The sequence below is a fragment of the Garra rufa genome, chromosome 14 (assembly GCF_049309525.1).
Source record: "Garra rufa chromosome 14, GarRuf1.0, whole genome shotgun sequence".
NCBI classification, from domain to species: Eukaryota; Metazoa; Chordata; class Actinopteri; order Cypriniformes; family Cyprinidae; genus Garra; species Garra rufa.
Genome location: NC_133374.1, coordinates 12,643,738 through 12,656,184, shown reverse-complemented (window position 1 = coordinate 12,656,184; position 12,447 = coordinate 12,643,738). Strand labels below are relative to the sequence as shown.

Genomic DNA, 12,447 nt, shown 5'->3' with positions numbered 1-12,447 from the left:
AGTAGTTTTGAAGTTTAACAAGCATGTCCTAAAGTAATGGTTAAGAAACGGTTTTTGTTTTCAATTCCAAAACATTTGAACAAGTTAAGCATTAACATCAGTCTGGGATGAGATATTAACTTGAACATCTGTCAGCGCTGTACTGAGAACCTGGAGTGTCTCAGCATAATGAGGGCAGGAATGGACTGTACTGTCAGAGGCTGTTTGATAGAGTGCCAGCATCGGGCCCGTACTCAAACCTACCCTGGTCTACATTCCTGATGTATTACCCGAGTAAACACTGTCTGCATGGGGGCCCTGGGAAACTTGTGCATGAAACGTAAATATTTAGTAGAGGTCGACCGATGTATCGGTTTTGCCGATTAATCGGCACCGATAGTTGATTGGCTGAACTATCGGTTATCGGCAAAAATCCATGCCGATAGTTTTTCCGGATTGCGTTCTTTGCTGAAGCGGCTCACACTCTGCTCCGCTATGAGAGGTTAAGTCAGACACCAATGTTAAATGTCAGGATTGTTACCATATTTGCATTGATTTATATCCAGTTGGTCATATTTGTAGCCAGCAAAATTGCAGATTTAAAGACTTGATGTGAGAAAGCAAACCGTGTTCATTCAGCCTACAGAATCCTGCTGCGCCACAGCGCGCCATTCACAGTTTTACATTACATATCTGTCCCAAATTGTTGTTAATGTTTATAAAGGCTTGACCCTGCTGGAAGATTGTGCATTTAAGTGATAAATTCGTATTTCTGTAGCTCTAATAAAGTCTGTTTGTTTCATATAGAGCTATAATTTATGTTTTAGCCCTTTCTTCAGGCCGCGGAAGCATGGTAGGTTTGTTACGCACTTCATTTCACAATGCAATTTTCCTTGTTCTTACTTGATTTTAATAACTGATCAACAAAAATATGTATTCAAAATTAAGATAAAAATTATACAAAACGAAATTCGTTTAAAAAGGGATTTTCCACAAATAAAAAGGTGGAAGTGGTCAACAATTGTGTCTGACCCTCTCCAATTCTCCCGGCGTATTGCCGTCCAATTCATACCACGTCCTTTATGACATTTACAAATAACACACACTTCTTTCGTAATTAACAGATTAAACTGAAACAAAACACAAAGAAATGATATTTAAACATAAATGTAAAAAAGATAACACATTTTCTTAAATGGCTACAACAATATAGATCGTACTTTCTCTTTCCGTTTGATCTGTTGTTTTAAACTAATCTTTGCCGCTTTTTTGATCATTCTTGAAGTAAACATTTGCCCATTTGGTGATTAAATAAACTGTTTTAGATTTCTGCTTGAACTACACGACGCATTCTGTGTGTGTAAGATACCTGCGAGTTGTCCGCGCAACGCAGCGCTGCATCCAATGCATCGCAACCCTCTCTCCAAGGAGCTTGTGTTTTTCCCCGCATATGGCACGCGTGAGCGCCTGAAACGCGGCTGGCTTCATTGCACAGAATGTGCCCTGTGAGACTCGTGTGCATTGCTTGACAGTGCGTGCTTCCACCCGCAGTTTTTAACTTTACATATGCCTTCATTTCTGCCGTTTGTCATGCAGTATATTAGATGCACAAAACTCGCGCACTGACAGACTTTCACTTGCATGTGTTTGTTCGTCCTGAAAAGCTTGATTGCAGATGCGGTTAAATGCACTTGCCATTGCGAATATTTTTATGCGAAACTGATGTACACACAGTCAGTTATGTTTTCAGAGCAGGGCATCTGATATATCGAAATAGATCTGTGCATTCGTTTGTTAAAGCAGCCACTGTCAATCTCATCAGTAATAATCAAACGAAAGGAAAAAATAACTATTGTCTGTTAACTTTTGGATACTTAAAGAACACTTATTTTAAATAAGTAATTGGTTTAAAAGTAGCCTGCTTATATAATAAAAAAAAATTTAAATTTTGCTCAAATTAAATTATGTAAAATGGATATGAAAATGTAACCATATGCAGTAATATTGAAAACTGAGAATGTGATGCATGGTTTTCTTTAGTTGTTATTGAAAATCGTAATTAAATTGAATCTTAATTTTAATAAGGCAGTACTAACATACAGAGATTCCAAATATAAACAAAAAGCATAGAAACTGCAATTTTACAAATTGTTAAAATGTAAAGATTCCCACCCCTACTGTTAATATGAAATAACACTTTACAATGAGCCCATTTGTAACATCAATTAAGATGATGAAAGATTGATGAAAGCTGTAGAATAGAAGTGTGGTTCCTTGTTAGGGTGTTATTTTGTTAACATTAATGAACTATGAAATAACTTTAATGATCAATATATAATTAAAATTAATATTTTTATTAATTTACAAAGTATGGTTTATTACTTTTTTAAAACTAGCAGAGCAGTATTTTAGTTGCCGTTCAGTATCTATTTTCAAAAACTATCGGTTAATTAATCGGTATCGGCCAGTGTGGTCCAACCTAGCTATCGTTATCGGTAAAATCCAATATCGGTCGACCTCTAATATTTAGACAATGTCAGTGTCCATTCAGAATGTTCCGGACAATCAGAAACCAGGTTACAGTTAGTGGAATACATCCATCTTGAATAATCAGATTTTTCTCAGTACAGCTATCACTGCGATTTAAAATCAGACATTTTGTAACGGCTTATGTTCATGTGGTAACTTGTGGATGTTTCTCAGCATATAACCAAATAACTGAGAATGTTTGCACAACTTTATCAGCAGATTATTGCACACCAGTGTGGATAATTTTATACAGCTTACATGTGTATTGAACACTGCCATGACCCATTTACTTTTAACTTTTTTTTAATTAATTGCTTTCTTTTAGATAGCTTGACAGCTAGCTGTTGCCCAGTACCCGTGTTGCTCTTGGCTCTGTTGCCCTTGAAAGAGTCACAGACAGCAGCGGTTAGAAATATGAGGAAGGAGTAACTGCTGTCTGTGTTAGGGCAAGCCAGGTGTTTTAGTTTCTTATCAGAGCGCTTGCGGCTTGCCACCTGTTTCTACATTACTCAACTTTTCTTAGCAGGTGGATTCTTTGCTCAGTTTGGCCTGAGATTCAGGGAATTGTCTGTTGACAACATGTTAGGTTTATTGATGGCTCATGTTGATCAACTAGTCCTCCAGCAACTGACTACTCTGGTTGGAGAAACACCCCCTAATGTGATGATCCCCCAACCTAAAATATAAACATAGCTATATATTTTCGTGTACAAAGATTTTTGACCCTGGACCACAGAATAGAGATTTATACATCATCTGAAAGCTCAATAAATAAGCTGTGTTTTAAATAAGCTTTCCAATAATGTATGGTTTGTTAGAATAGGACAATATTTGGCCAAGATACAAATATTTGAAAAATCTGGAATCTGAAAATCTAAATATTGAGAAAATCTGCTTTAAAGTTGTCCAAATGAAGTTATTAGCGGTGTTTTAAAATGTCTTAATGGAACATGATCTTTACTTAATATCCTAATGATTTTTGGCCTATTGATAATTTTGACCCATACAGTGTGTTTTTGGCTATTGCTACAAATATACCCATGTTACTTAAGACTAGTTTTGTGGTCCAGGGTCACATTTATTCTGTATAAGAACTGAATAATTTCACTTTCTTTATATTCCTGTAGGCCAAACAGTAAAGGCTCAAAGATGAAAAAGGTTTATGCATAAAAACAATACGTATAATACTGCTTTAAATCATTGTTGTTTTTCCAAAAAAATATGAAAATATTTTGTTTAATTTAATAGCATTTTTGTTTTTATGAACAAAAAAAAACATCTTAAATTTTCCTCTAATTTACAGAAGACAGACTAAAATGTAGTTCAGTGTAACAATCTTAGGCATATTTACAACAAAAAATCAATTTAGACATTAAAAGATGAATTACTTTTACCCAAAATACTAATCAATTGTAATTCTACACTTTTAAAATTTGCACTATCCTAGGTTTTGCCCATTTGTCCGTTAGAAGTTTTTTTTAATTTTATATTCTCCCTTATTCTTTTATATATTGTAATATGTACAAGTCAGAATAAGCATGTTGCTTGAATTTTTACATAAATATTGTTACACTGAATGACAATGTAACATTATTTCAACTAAATTTTGACATTTTAAACTCCAAAAACATATTTGAAACCTTAAAAGTAGACACTTTTCTTACATTTAATGTGCTTTCTATAGAAATAAAATCACACTTGTAAATTTCATTTGACGTGGACATTTTAACGTCTTTGACCCTGAAGCATGGTGCTAGCAACACCGAGCTCATGGGTTCGATTTCCAGGGAATATGTGTACTAATGCCAAATCTTAAATGTAAGTTGCTTTGGAAAAAAATGCCAGATGCATAAATGTAGTGAAATTTAGATGTAATATCATCTAACTCTCAGTCCAGCAGTTTTTGAATGCATTGTCCCATGTCTCATTTTCATTTGCGTCCAATTAACCTGAGCAAATGGTGCATATTTGGATTATCGTAGCATACAGGAATAAAAAAACGAACAGGTAAAATTGCTTAGCACACTAAGCGGAATCAGAAACCTCTTGTGAAAATAAAAAGAAACTACTTCAACATTCCAATAAATTCCAAAACCCAAACCCGATAATCTGGATTAAACAAAGTTGGACGCTTTTGAGGTTTCGGGCAAGCATCATAGTAAAATAAATTGTATAAACCACAATTACTTTTTTTTCCCCCAACTGTTATATTAGTCAGATTTCAGATATGTATCGCACACCCAGTCAATGATAATTAGCTCTACTCATTTTGATGTAAGTTAGAGTGTTAACAGCAGCAGGCAGGTTTGAAGGTGTGTAGATAACTGGCAGTGATCCAGCTCACCTATCCTTACAGCCACACCTGATGGAATGCATTAGCTAGTTCAGCGTACCAGCTTACTGCAGCAGTGTCGTTAAGCGTGTGAACAAAGGAGTACGGCTCAAGACAAATGGTCAACAGTTAGGAGAGTTCACTGGAGTTTTCTAATCCAAGACGTCTCTGGTGGAAATCTGTGAGTAGAATTTGTGTTGGATGTATTTTTCAGCTTTTAAAAAGCTTAAAATTTTTGGTTATTGCAGTTGTACTATAAAAGGGATGCCTAGTGCATCAAAGTCACCTAGTGTGATAAGTTTTGAACTTATTTGATGTTGAATTCAAAGTCAACATCAGTTTAGACAAAAAAGGCACATGCTGCATAGACATTGTAGATAGTAAATTTGAAGGGAATGTGTTCATGATGTTAAGAAGATAGATAAACATTTTCCACTTTTGCAGTTCTGGGAATCATGTTTGACATGCTTCATACCTTGGTCTTCATACTTAAACTGTAGGCATATAGTGTCACTGACACAACCGTGGCAGGACTCCGAGGTCAGAGACTTTGGAAACTTTCGTTAGGAGACCTATCTGTGGACTTTTAGGCATGTCAGATTCCCCGAATTCACTTCTGGGCACTCTGGCCGTGGAATAAACTGTTTATCTGAAACAGTCAAGGAACTTGAAGTTCAAGCGTCAGCAGGGGTGTGAGGGGAGGAGGCATCTGTAGTCTATTTCTGTTTTTGCAGAGGTTAGGGGCGTATTAGAGAGGGGTCTGGTTTATTGTATGATTCAGACTGTTTCATAGCAATGTGAAGTTTTGTATGTGAGTGATTCAAGAGCTCATGAGTTTTCTTTTAAAAATGTGTTGTGTTTTGGTGTTTCTAAGCTTTTGTCAACAGACAAATATGAGCAAAACACAGAACTTGTTAAAAATACAGTCAAACCAAAATGTATTCAGACAGCTTCAACATTTCTCACATTATCACAGTTAATTCTCTATAGTTTAGAAAATGGTAATAAAATGTGACACAAACTCAGAGTTAAATTCATCTGGATAATGTCAGACTTTGATAGAAAGGTATGTAGTGGATTACATATAACTGTTAGTATGACAACATTTACACAACTATCAATACTTTATTGATAAATTACCAAGCAATACTTAATTTTGTTCAGTCTGCGGTGTAAAATGTTTGCGTTAGCAATTAAAGAAAAATCACTTAAGCAAAACATGGTCAGGTCAAACTGTCTAAATAATTTTTGGTCCCAATTTTTTTTATCAGTTTTACTAGTAGTCCACTGTATGAAGAATTTTGGGGTATAATATGTCACAGTTTACTTTACACATAAATGAACTATAGTGTTCTGCACCCACTATTATTAAAAAATATATATAAAATTTTTTATCTGGTGTCTGAATAATTTTTGGTTTGACTGTATATCCTGGGTGTATTTCACTTTCACTACATGTTCTAAGTAAATAATTATATTTTGCTTAAAGAAAACGATGTATGGGAAAATCAAACACTGAAGCCAATTAAAGAATAAGTAATCATTACTGAGCTACGGAAGCTTAAAAGTAAACATCCTGTATTACAGTAGTGAGAATTTCGTGGGAAAAGTGCTTGATTTTTAATGACCTTTAAAAAAAGTCTTTAAATTCATTCAAAATACAGTTTCTTGTTTTTTGGGTTTTATGGTGAAATGTGTCTCTGACCTGTTTAGCTTACAGTTAACCTGTTAGATATCCATTTTGGGAAGAACTTATCTTAAATACTTTTAAAAACTTCTGTCAGTCCTTTAAGTGTCAAATGCCAGTCCTTTAAAATGATGCACATTCTTACACACGGTTTGAATTGAACTACTGCCTCATGCCATCTCTTCCAGCTGATTTGGACCCAGCCTCATTCTCCTAACTATTTTATCTGTTTGTCAGATTTTCTCATAGGTCTCAGTCCAGTAGTTGAACATTGTATTTTTGTATCACCTAGCTGCACAGCTGCAGTTTAATCCCTAATGGCTATGAAAATGTGGGTAAAAAGCAAGGGCATTTCTTATTTGCTTCTGTCTCAATCAGGAAACAAACATACCTCACATCCCCTATCTTTCACATGAAATGTATTTCTCTCTACAATGCAAAAAAAGCCCCTCTGGTTGTCTTTGGACCCCACCCCCATTGTTCTAACTCGCCAGAGTGCCTTCCTGTTCTAGAGTGGCTTGGCGTTCGGGACCTCGCGGACCGGCTGTGTGTTTTGGAGCAACTTGAGGAGCTTCTTCAGTCCAGTGACCCTAGCGATTGTCTGCACCATGAGCAGCCAGTAGTGACATACGACAGCGTCTACAACAGCCACACAGGTAGGTGACCTGGTCCGTTATACAGTGGAGTAATGGAGACAAAAGATTATACAGTGATTAGAGAACACCAGAGCCTACAGTAGATGGGTGGGGTGGACATCAATGGGACAAAAAGAAGTACTAGAAGTTATAGGTTAGTCCAGTTTGGCTCGGCTCTGTCCTACCCTGTGATTCCAGCTGCCAAATGTAGAACCTGTTTAGATATAATTTTATCACTTAAGACATCCTGTGATATATTTTACACTTGAATTGAGTAATAAAGGCAATGCTTTTTTTAAAAAAGGTGTTTGAAGTACTTACATGTAAAATGAAGCTGATGACAAATATCTTTCTCCATCTGCAGTAAAACCAGATTTCATTTCATTTGCCTTAACCATGAGTTTTTTGTGACCTCGGCATTTCACATTCTTATCCTGCTTTTGTTTGTGGCCATCTCTGTCAGTGCCTCTGAGGAGGTCTCAGTGAGCGAAAGATTGGAGAATGACAGGAAGTGAAGTTAAAGTATGGGGAGGTTGAGGGGCGGGCCACCATGAACTGTATTTTTCTTCTTTCACTCTCTCTGTCTCCACTTTCTCTGGCTTTCCAAGTTGGAAAGCAGTTGTACACTGATGGCTCTGTTTCTGACTCACTTTACGTTTATTTATTTATTCACCACAGATGTTTCGGAAAAAAGCCTCATCCTCCTTGAGAATGCGAGGAATATCAGAAAACAATAGACGTAATAAGTTCTCCTTTATTACTTTTTAGACGGTATAATAACCACTAAACTACAAACTCTGTTCAAGGCCAGTAGTGGCAACCATTCCAGATTAACACCATTTAGAGAGAATGCATACCAGTAAGTTTTTATTTTAAAGAAGTGATATAGAAGTACTACACATTGGCACTAATAACATGGAATGGTTTCCACCTAATGGCTTTGTATGCTTTAACAGCTCACTGTTGTTTTAAATTGCTCTGTGTGATTTCTAAGTGTCTACAGCTCAAACCTACAGTAGGGATATTGGGGTTTAAGCTTTGAACTAAGACATGTAAGCTTTGGATAATAAGAGGACTCAACTGCAATGCATGTTAAAGAAATGGAGCAGTTATACAAAAATGTGGTGTATATATGTATATATATGGTATTGGTTAACATGATTTGCATCATGGGTGGACTTAAACACCTTGACCTTGGGCACCTGTTCTTTACAGTTTTACATTTTAATACTTATTAGTAATGGTTAAAGATCATCAGAATTTTACCTTTGTCAAATTTAAAGTGAAAATTGGTGTCAGAAATGATTAATATTCATGACTGTGGTGCCCAGATGTCAATGTGTGAAGAGTTTGGGACAGTTGGGGTCTGAGATTTCAGGCATTTCTCTACAAAACATGCAGAAGATTCGTCAATTTTCAGCTTGATACACAGCCTATGCTAAAAGTTAGTGGCTGAACTTATAATTTATCATTTATTGGTGTTTTGCACAGGGAGTGTGGACCGTGCCCGAAGCTCCTCCTTCCATGAGGTAGGCAGGTCACGGGAGCTGGAAATGAGGGCGGCAGCCTCAGTTTCCGAGGACACATCGGCTAGCAGCAGTAGCGGTAGTGGCCATACGGTTCTGCAACGGCTCTTACAGGAGCAAATGCGCTATGGCGATGGCAGAAATTATCTTGCACTGCAGCAACAACAACAACAACAGCAGCAGCAGCAACAACAGCAACAAGGTCCTGTAAGCGGATACCCGGGCCCTGGCAGCCCAGGGGATGAGCACTCGATGATCCCTCACATTGCGAGGCAGGAGCCTCAGGGACAGGAGCTCCAGGCCGACAGCGGCATGGAGAAGCTCAGCGCACGCACTGCAGGGGGAGGAGGTGGTGGCAGTGGAGGCACGGGGTCAGGTGGCGGAAGCTGCATAAGCGGACAAGGGCAAAATCCCGAAGACTTGCCCACCTACGACCAAGCCAAAGTGCAGTCACAGTATTTCCGCGGCCATCAGCCCCAGCAGCCTCAGCCACAGATACCCCCGTCAGTAGGTGCTGCATTTTATGTGACTGGCGTCAGCAACCCTAAGGTGCGACCCCCGGAGGGTAGGTCCACGGTGCAAAGAGTGAATGGAAGCAAAGTGCACCAAGACGACGGGCTCAAGGATCTTAAACAAGGCCATGTACGTTCACTCAGCGAAAGACTAATGCAACTCTCACTGGCCACCAGTGGGGTCAAGGCTCATGCGCCTGTTACCAGTTCACCACTTTCACCGCAGCTGCCTCCACCTGGACTTCCTGGAGACTACTATAAACCCACTGGGCCACCTCACAGAGGCCCACCACCAGACTATCCTTTTAAAGGAATGCCCTCTCCACCCAAACAGCAGCAGCACCATCAGCCTCAGCACCAGGAGCCTGGACACTTCTACTCAGACCACCGTGGCACAAGCCAGCCATCCAGGGCTGACATTCCTCATGTCCGGTACCAGCCACCACCTGAATACGGCTCTTTCCGGTGAGTGTACCTTAAAGTGTGGGAATTTATGTGGGAACTAGAGTGATCCACCTTGAAATGCATTCCTTGACTCTTCAGTTGAGAAATTCCAAATGATGAGTTTTGAAAAACAGCCCTTCCCTTAGATGCTGGGACATGTTGTTAGGAAACCAGTTATGGGAAAAGCCAGTTTTGCCTGTTTCCCTGAATTCATTCACCTCAGAGCCAGTGTGCGGCATATAGCAAAAGAATGCATATCAAATTCTAATAATCATCTACGACATGTCACAACATGACAGTTTCTCCATTATGTTTCAGAGAACCAGGAATGTTGACCTGTGAAAAAATATTTTTATGAACGGTTGGAATGCATTGCATAGTTTCCTCTTTGGACAAGTCATTGTTTTCCAACCGTGGTTTAATCTCTTAGAAGAAGCCGTTGGTTATGCAAGTGCAATTCAGCCTAATTAATTTGTAGGTCAACTACAAAACGGTTTTTATATGTTTAGTCTTTTGTAATCAGTCAAAAAGTGAATGTTATTCATTGCTCTGCCCTCATTAGGTCAAATAAGGAGAGTTCAAGTCACTCTCAAAGGTCTGTCCATCACCACAGCCCTTCATCTTCCGTTACATCAGGGGGCTCTCTCTCCCGTGCCCAGTCTTCCACTCTCAGCAGCATTATGGCCTCTTCCCACCCTCTTCAATCTATGGGTCACCAGGGAGAGCCACCTTTCCCAGCTGGAGCTCGTAGCCCACAGGGGCCTGGTTGCCACCAGGGTGATCCGTATGGCCACCCTCCCCATCAGCGGAGCCACGGGTTTCCTCATGATCCTTATGGGTCAGCTCCCAGGGGCCTCCACATACACCAGCACCAGTACCACCAACAGGCCCCCCAGCAGCAGCAACAGAATCTAGGACAACACTACCCACATCCACACTCCATACAGGGTGATCCTTATGCCATGCTAGCCCGTGCCCAACAGATGGTGGATATGCTGTCCGAAGAGAACCGCTTGCTAAAGCAAGAGCTGGAAGTGTGTGGGGAGAAGGTGTCCAAACTGCAAAAGGTAATTTTGTAGTTCTCAAGTCAGTGGAAACTCAGGCCAGTGTTTCCCAATCTTGTTCCTGGAGGCACACCACTGTTTCTGACCCCTCTATTTCTGGTCTTGGAGTTTCTACTAATGAGCTGATGAGTTGAATCAGGTGTGTTTAATTAGGAAGAGTTTGAAACTGTGTAGTTTTGGTGTGCCTCCAAGAACAGAGTTGGAAAACACTGCCGTGATAGCCTCCCAGATGACCCAGGACCAGCTTGGGCATGAGACCCAGCATCATGTTGGATTGAATTGGTTTGAAATTCAAACACATATAGAACCGTGTTAATTCTCGCTCCTAACTTTGCAGCTGGAGACTGAGATCCAGATGGTTTCTGAAGCATATGAGAACCTAGCCAAATCATCCACAAAGAGGGAAGCTCTCGAGAAGACCATGAGAAATAAGCTGGAGATGGAGGTGCGCAGGATGCATGACTTCAACAGGGATCTACGAGGTGAGAACAAAGCAGGATAATTTAATGAAAAAATAAGGTTTAGGAGAGTATTAGAAGATTATGATGAAAGGAGTGTTCGTGAATTGTACCTTGACACTGTATCACAATGAATAAGCAGTGACTCCAATGCATACTGGTGTCATTCTAATTATATAGTGCACCATTTTGAAGCTGAACTTTAGTTTAGCAGTTACGCTTGAGAAATCAATAGTGTTTTTACAACACCTCATCAATCAATCATATTGGCGGCACTGACTGTTAACAATGCCACTGAATCACAAAACTTGTGTACTCTGCTGATTGTGGCCAATTGTTGTCATGTTTTGGCCTGTACTAATCGGTCAGACCGGGAAAAACATTTAGAGTACTATAGGCTGCCAAAATTGTAGCAAATAAGAAGAGAAGAGTGCAATAAACTCTCTGAGGAACAAAATTGTGGTTGGCCAAAATAAACCAGTATTTTCAGGTCAAGAATCTTGACAATATTCATGTGTGTGCTTATCATTTCCAGTCCGGTTGGTGAAATATTAGGCTAATATCTTAATTAATATTGCTCGTATGTATCTTTACCACCTATTAACTTTAGTTTGTCAAAATATTGCACTTAGTCCTTCTCTATGATTTAGTTCCACACAGTTTTTTAGACAGCATAAATGAGCAGAACAACGTATTTAGTAGTACATTAACTGTGCAATCCATGCTGTTGTTTACATCCAAGTATTGCCAATATGGCCGTGCATCCGGGTAACTGCTCAGATAGAGAAACACTTTGGTAAATGAGAATGTTTTGGTGGTCCCATATGGCTCCAACATTCTGTCTTTCCCATTCAAAAAGGCTCCTTATCCTTATCCAAGTTCAAAGAATTTAAATTTTTATTAATTTTGCTTCCTTTTGTGTGCTATCTCATGGCTCTGCGTAGTATCTTTTGGAGTCCAAACCAAAGCAACAGTTTCTCGCTCTCATTCCTCTACTGCTGTCAGCAGGCCCACTCTGCCTGAGTGTGGCCACCTCTACGATCATGCCTCACTGTGTTCTTTAGTCCAGCAGAGAAACCCTGATTTATGGCAGTATGCCCAGACTTTAAGTCCACAGGGAGCTCCCAGAGTTTTACAGCAAATTTTTCTTCTCTCTCTTGCCCTTCTTTCTTCCACCCCGTGTTTCTCATATTTTACTACTTTTGCTGTTGTTCAAGTCTAGATTTTATCAAAGCAGATTTCTTACAATCAATAATTAGCGGTGTTTGTGAAGACATTTTT

The 12,447-nt window shown here is 39.2% G+C and overlaps 1 protein-coding gene across 3 annotated transcripts in view; it reads left to right on the top strand.

Annotated features, from left to right (window-relative positions):
• amot (angiomotin) overlaps positions 1–12,447 on the top strand; it is a 57,823-nt gene that overhangs the window by 19,234 nt on the left and 26,142 nt on the right. The window contains exons 1-6 of one of the 3 annotated variants that reach the window (XM_073817249.1): positions 4,904–5,021; positions 7,040–7,183; positions 7,841–7,901; positions 8,654–9,665; positions 10,207–10,711; positions 11,046–11,190. In XM_073817249.1, coding sequence (XP_073673350.1) covers positions 7,841–7,901; positions 8,654–9,665; positions 10,207–10,711; positions 11,046–11,190 — 1,723 coding nt within the window. In that variant the 5' untranslated portion in view covers positions 4,904–5,021; positions 7,040–7,183. Of the gene's footprint in view, positions 1–4,903; positions 5,022–7,039; positions 7,184–7,840; positions 7,902–8,653; positions 9,666–10,206; positions 10,712–11,045; positions 11,191–12,447 lie in introns of those variants that run through there. The other 2 variants (XM_073817248.1, XM_073817250.1) reach the window with 2 other exon arrangements.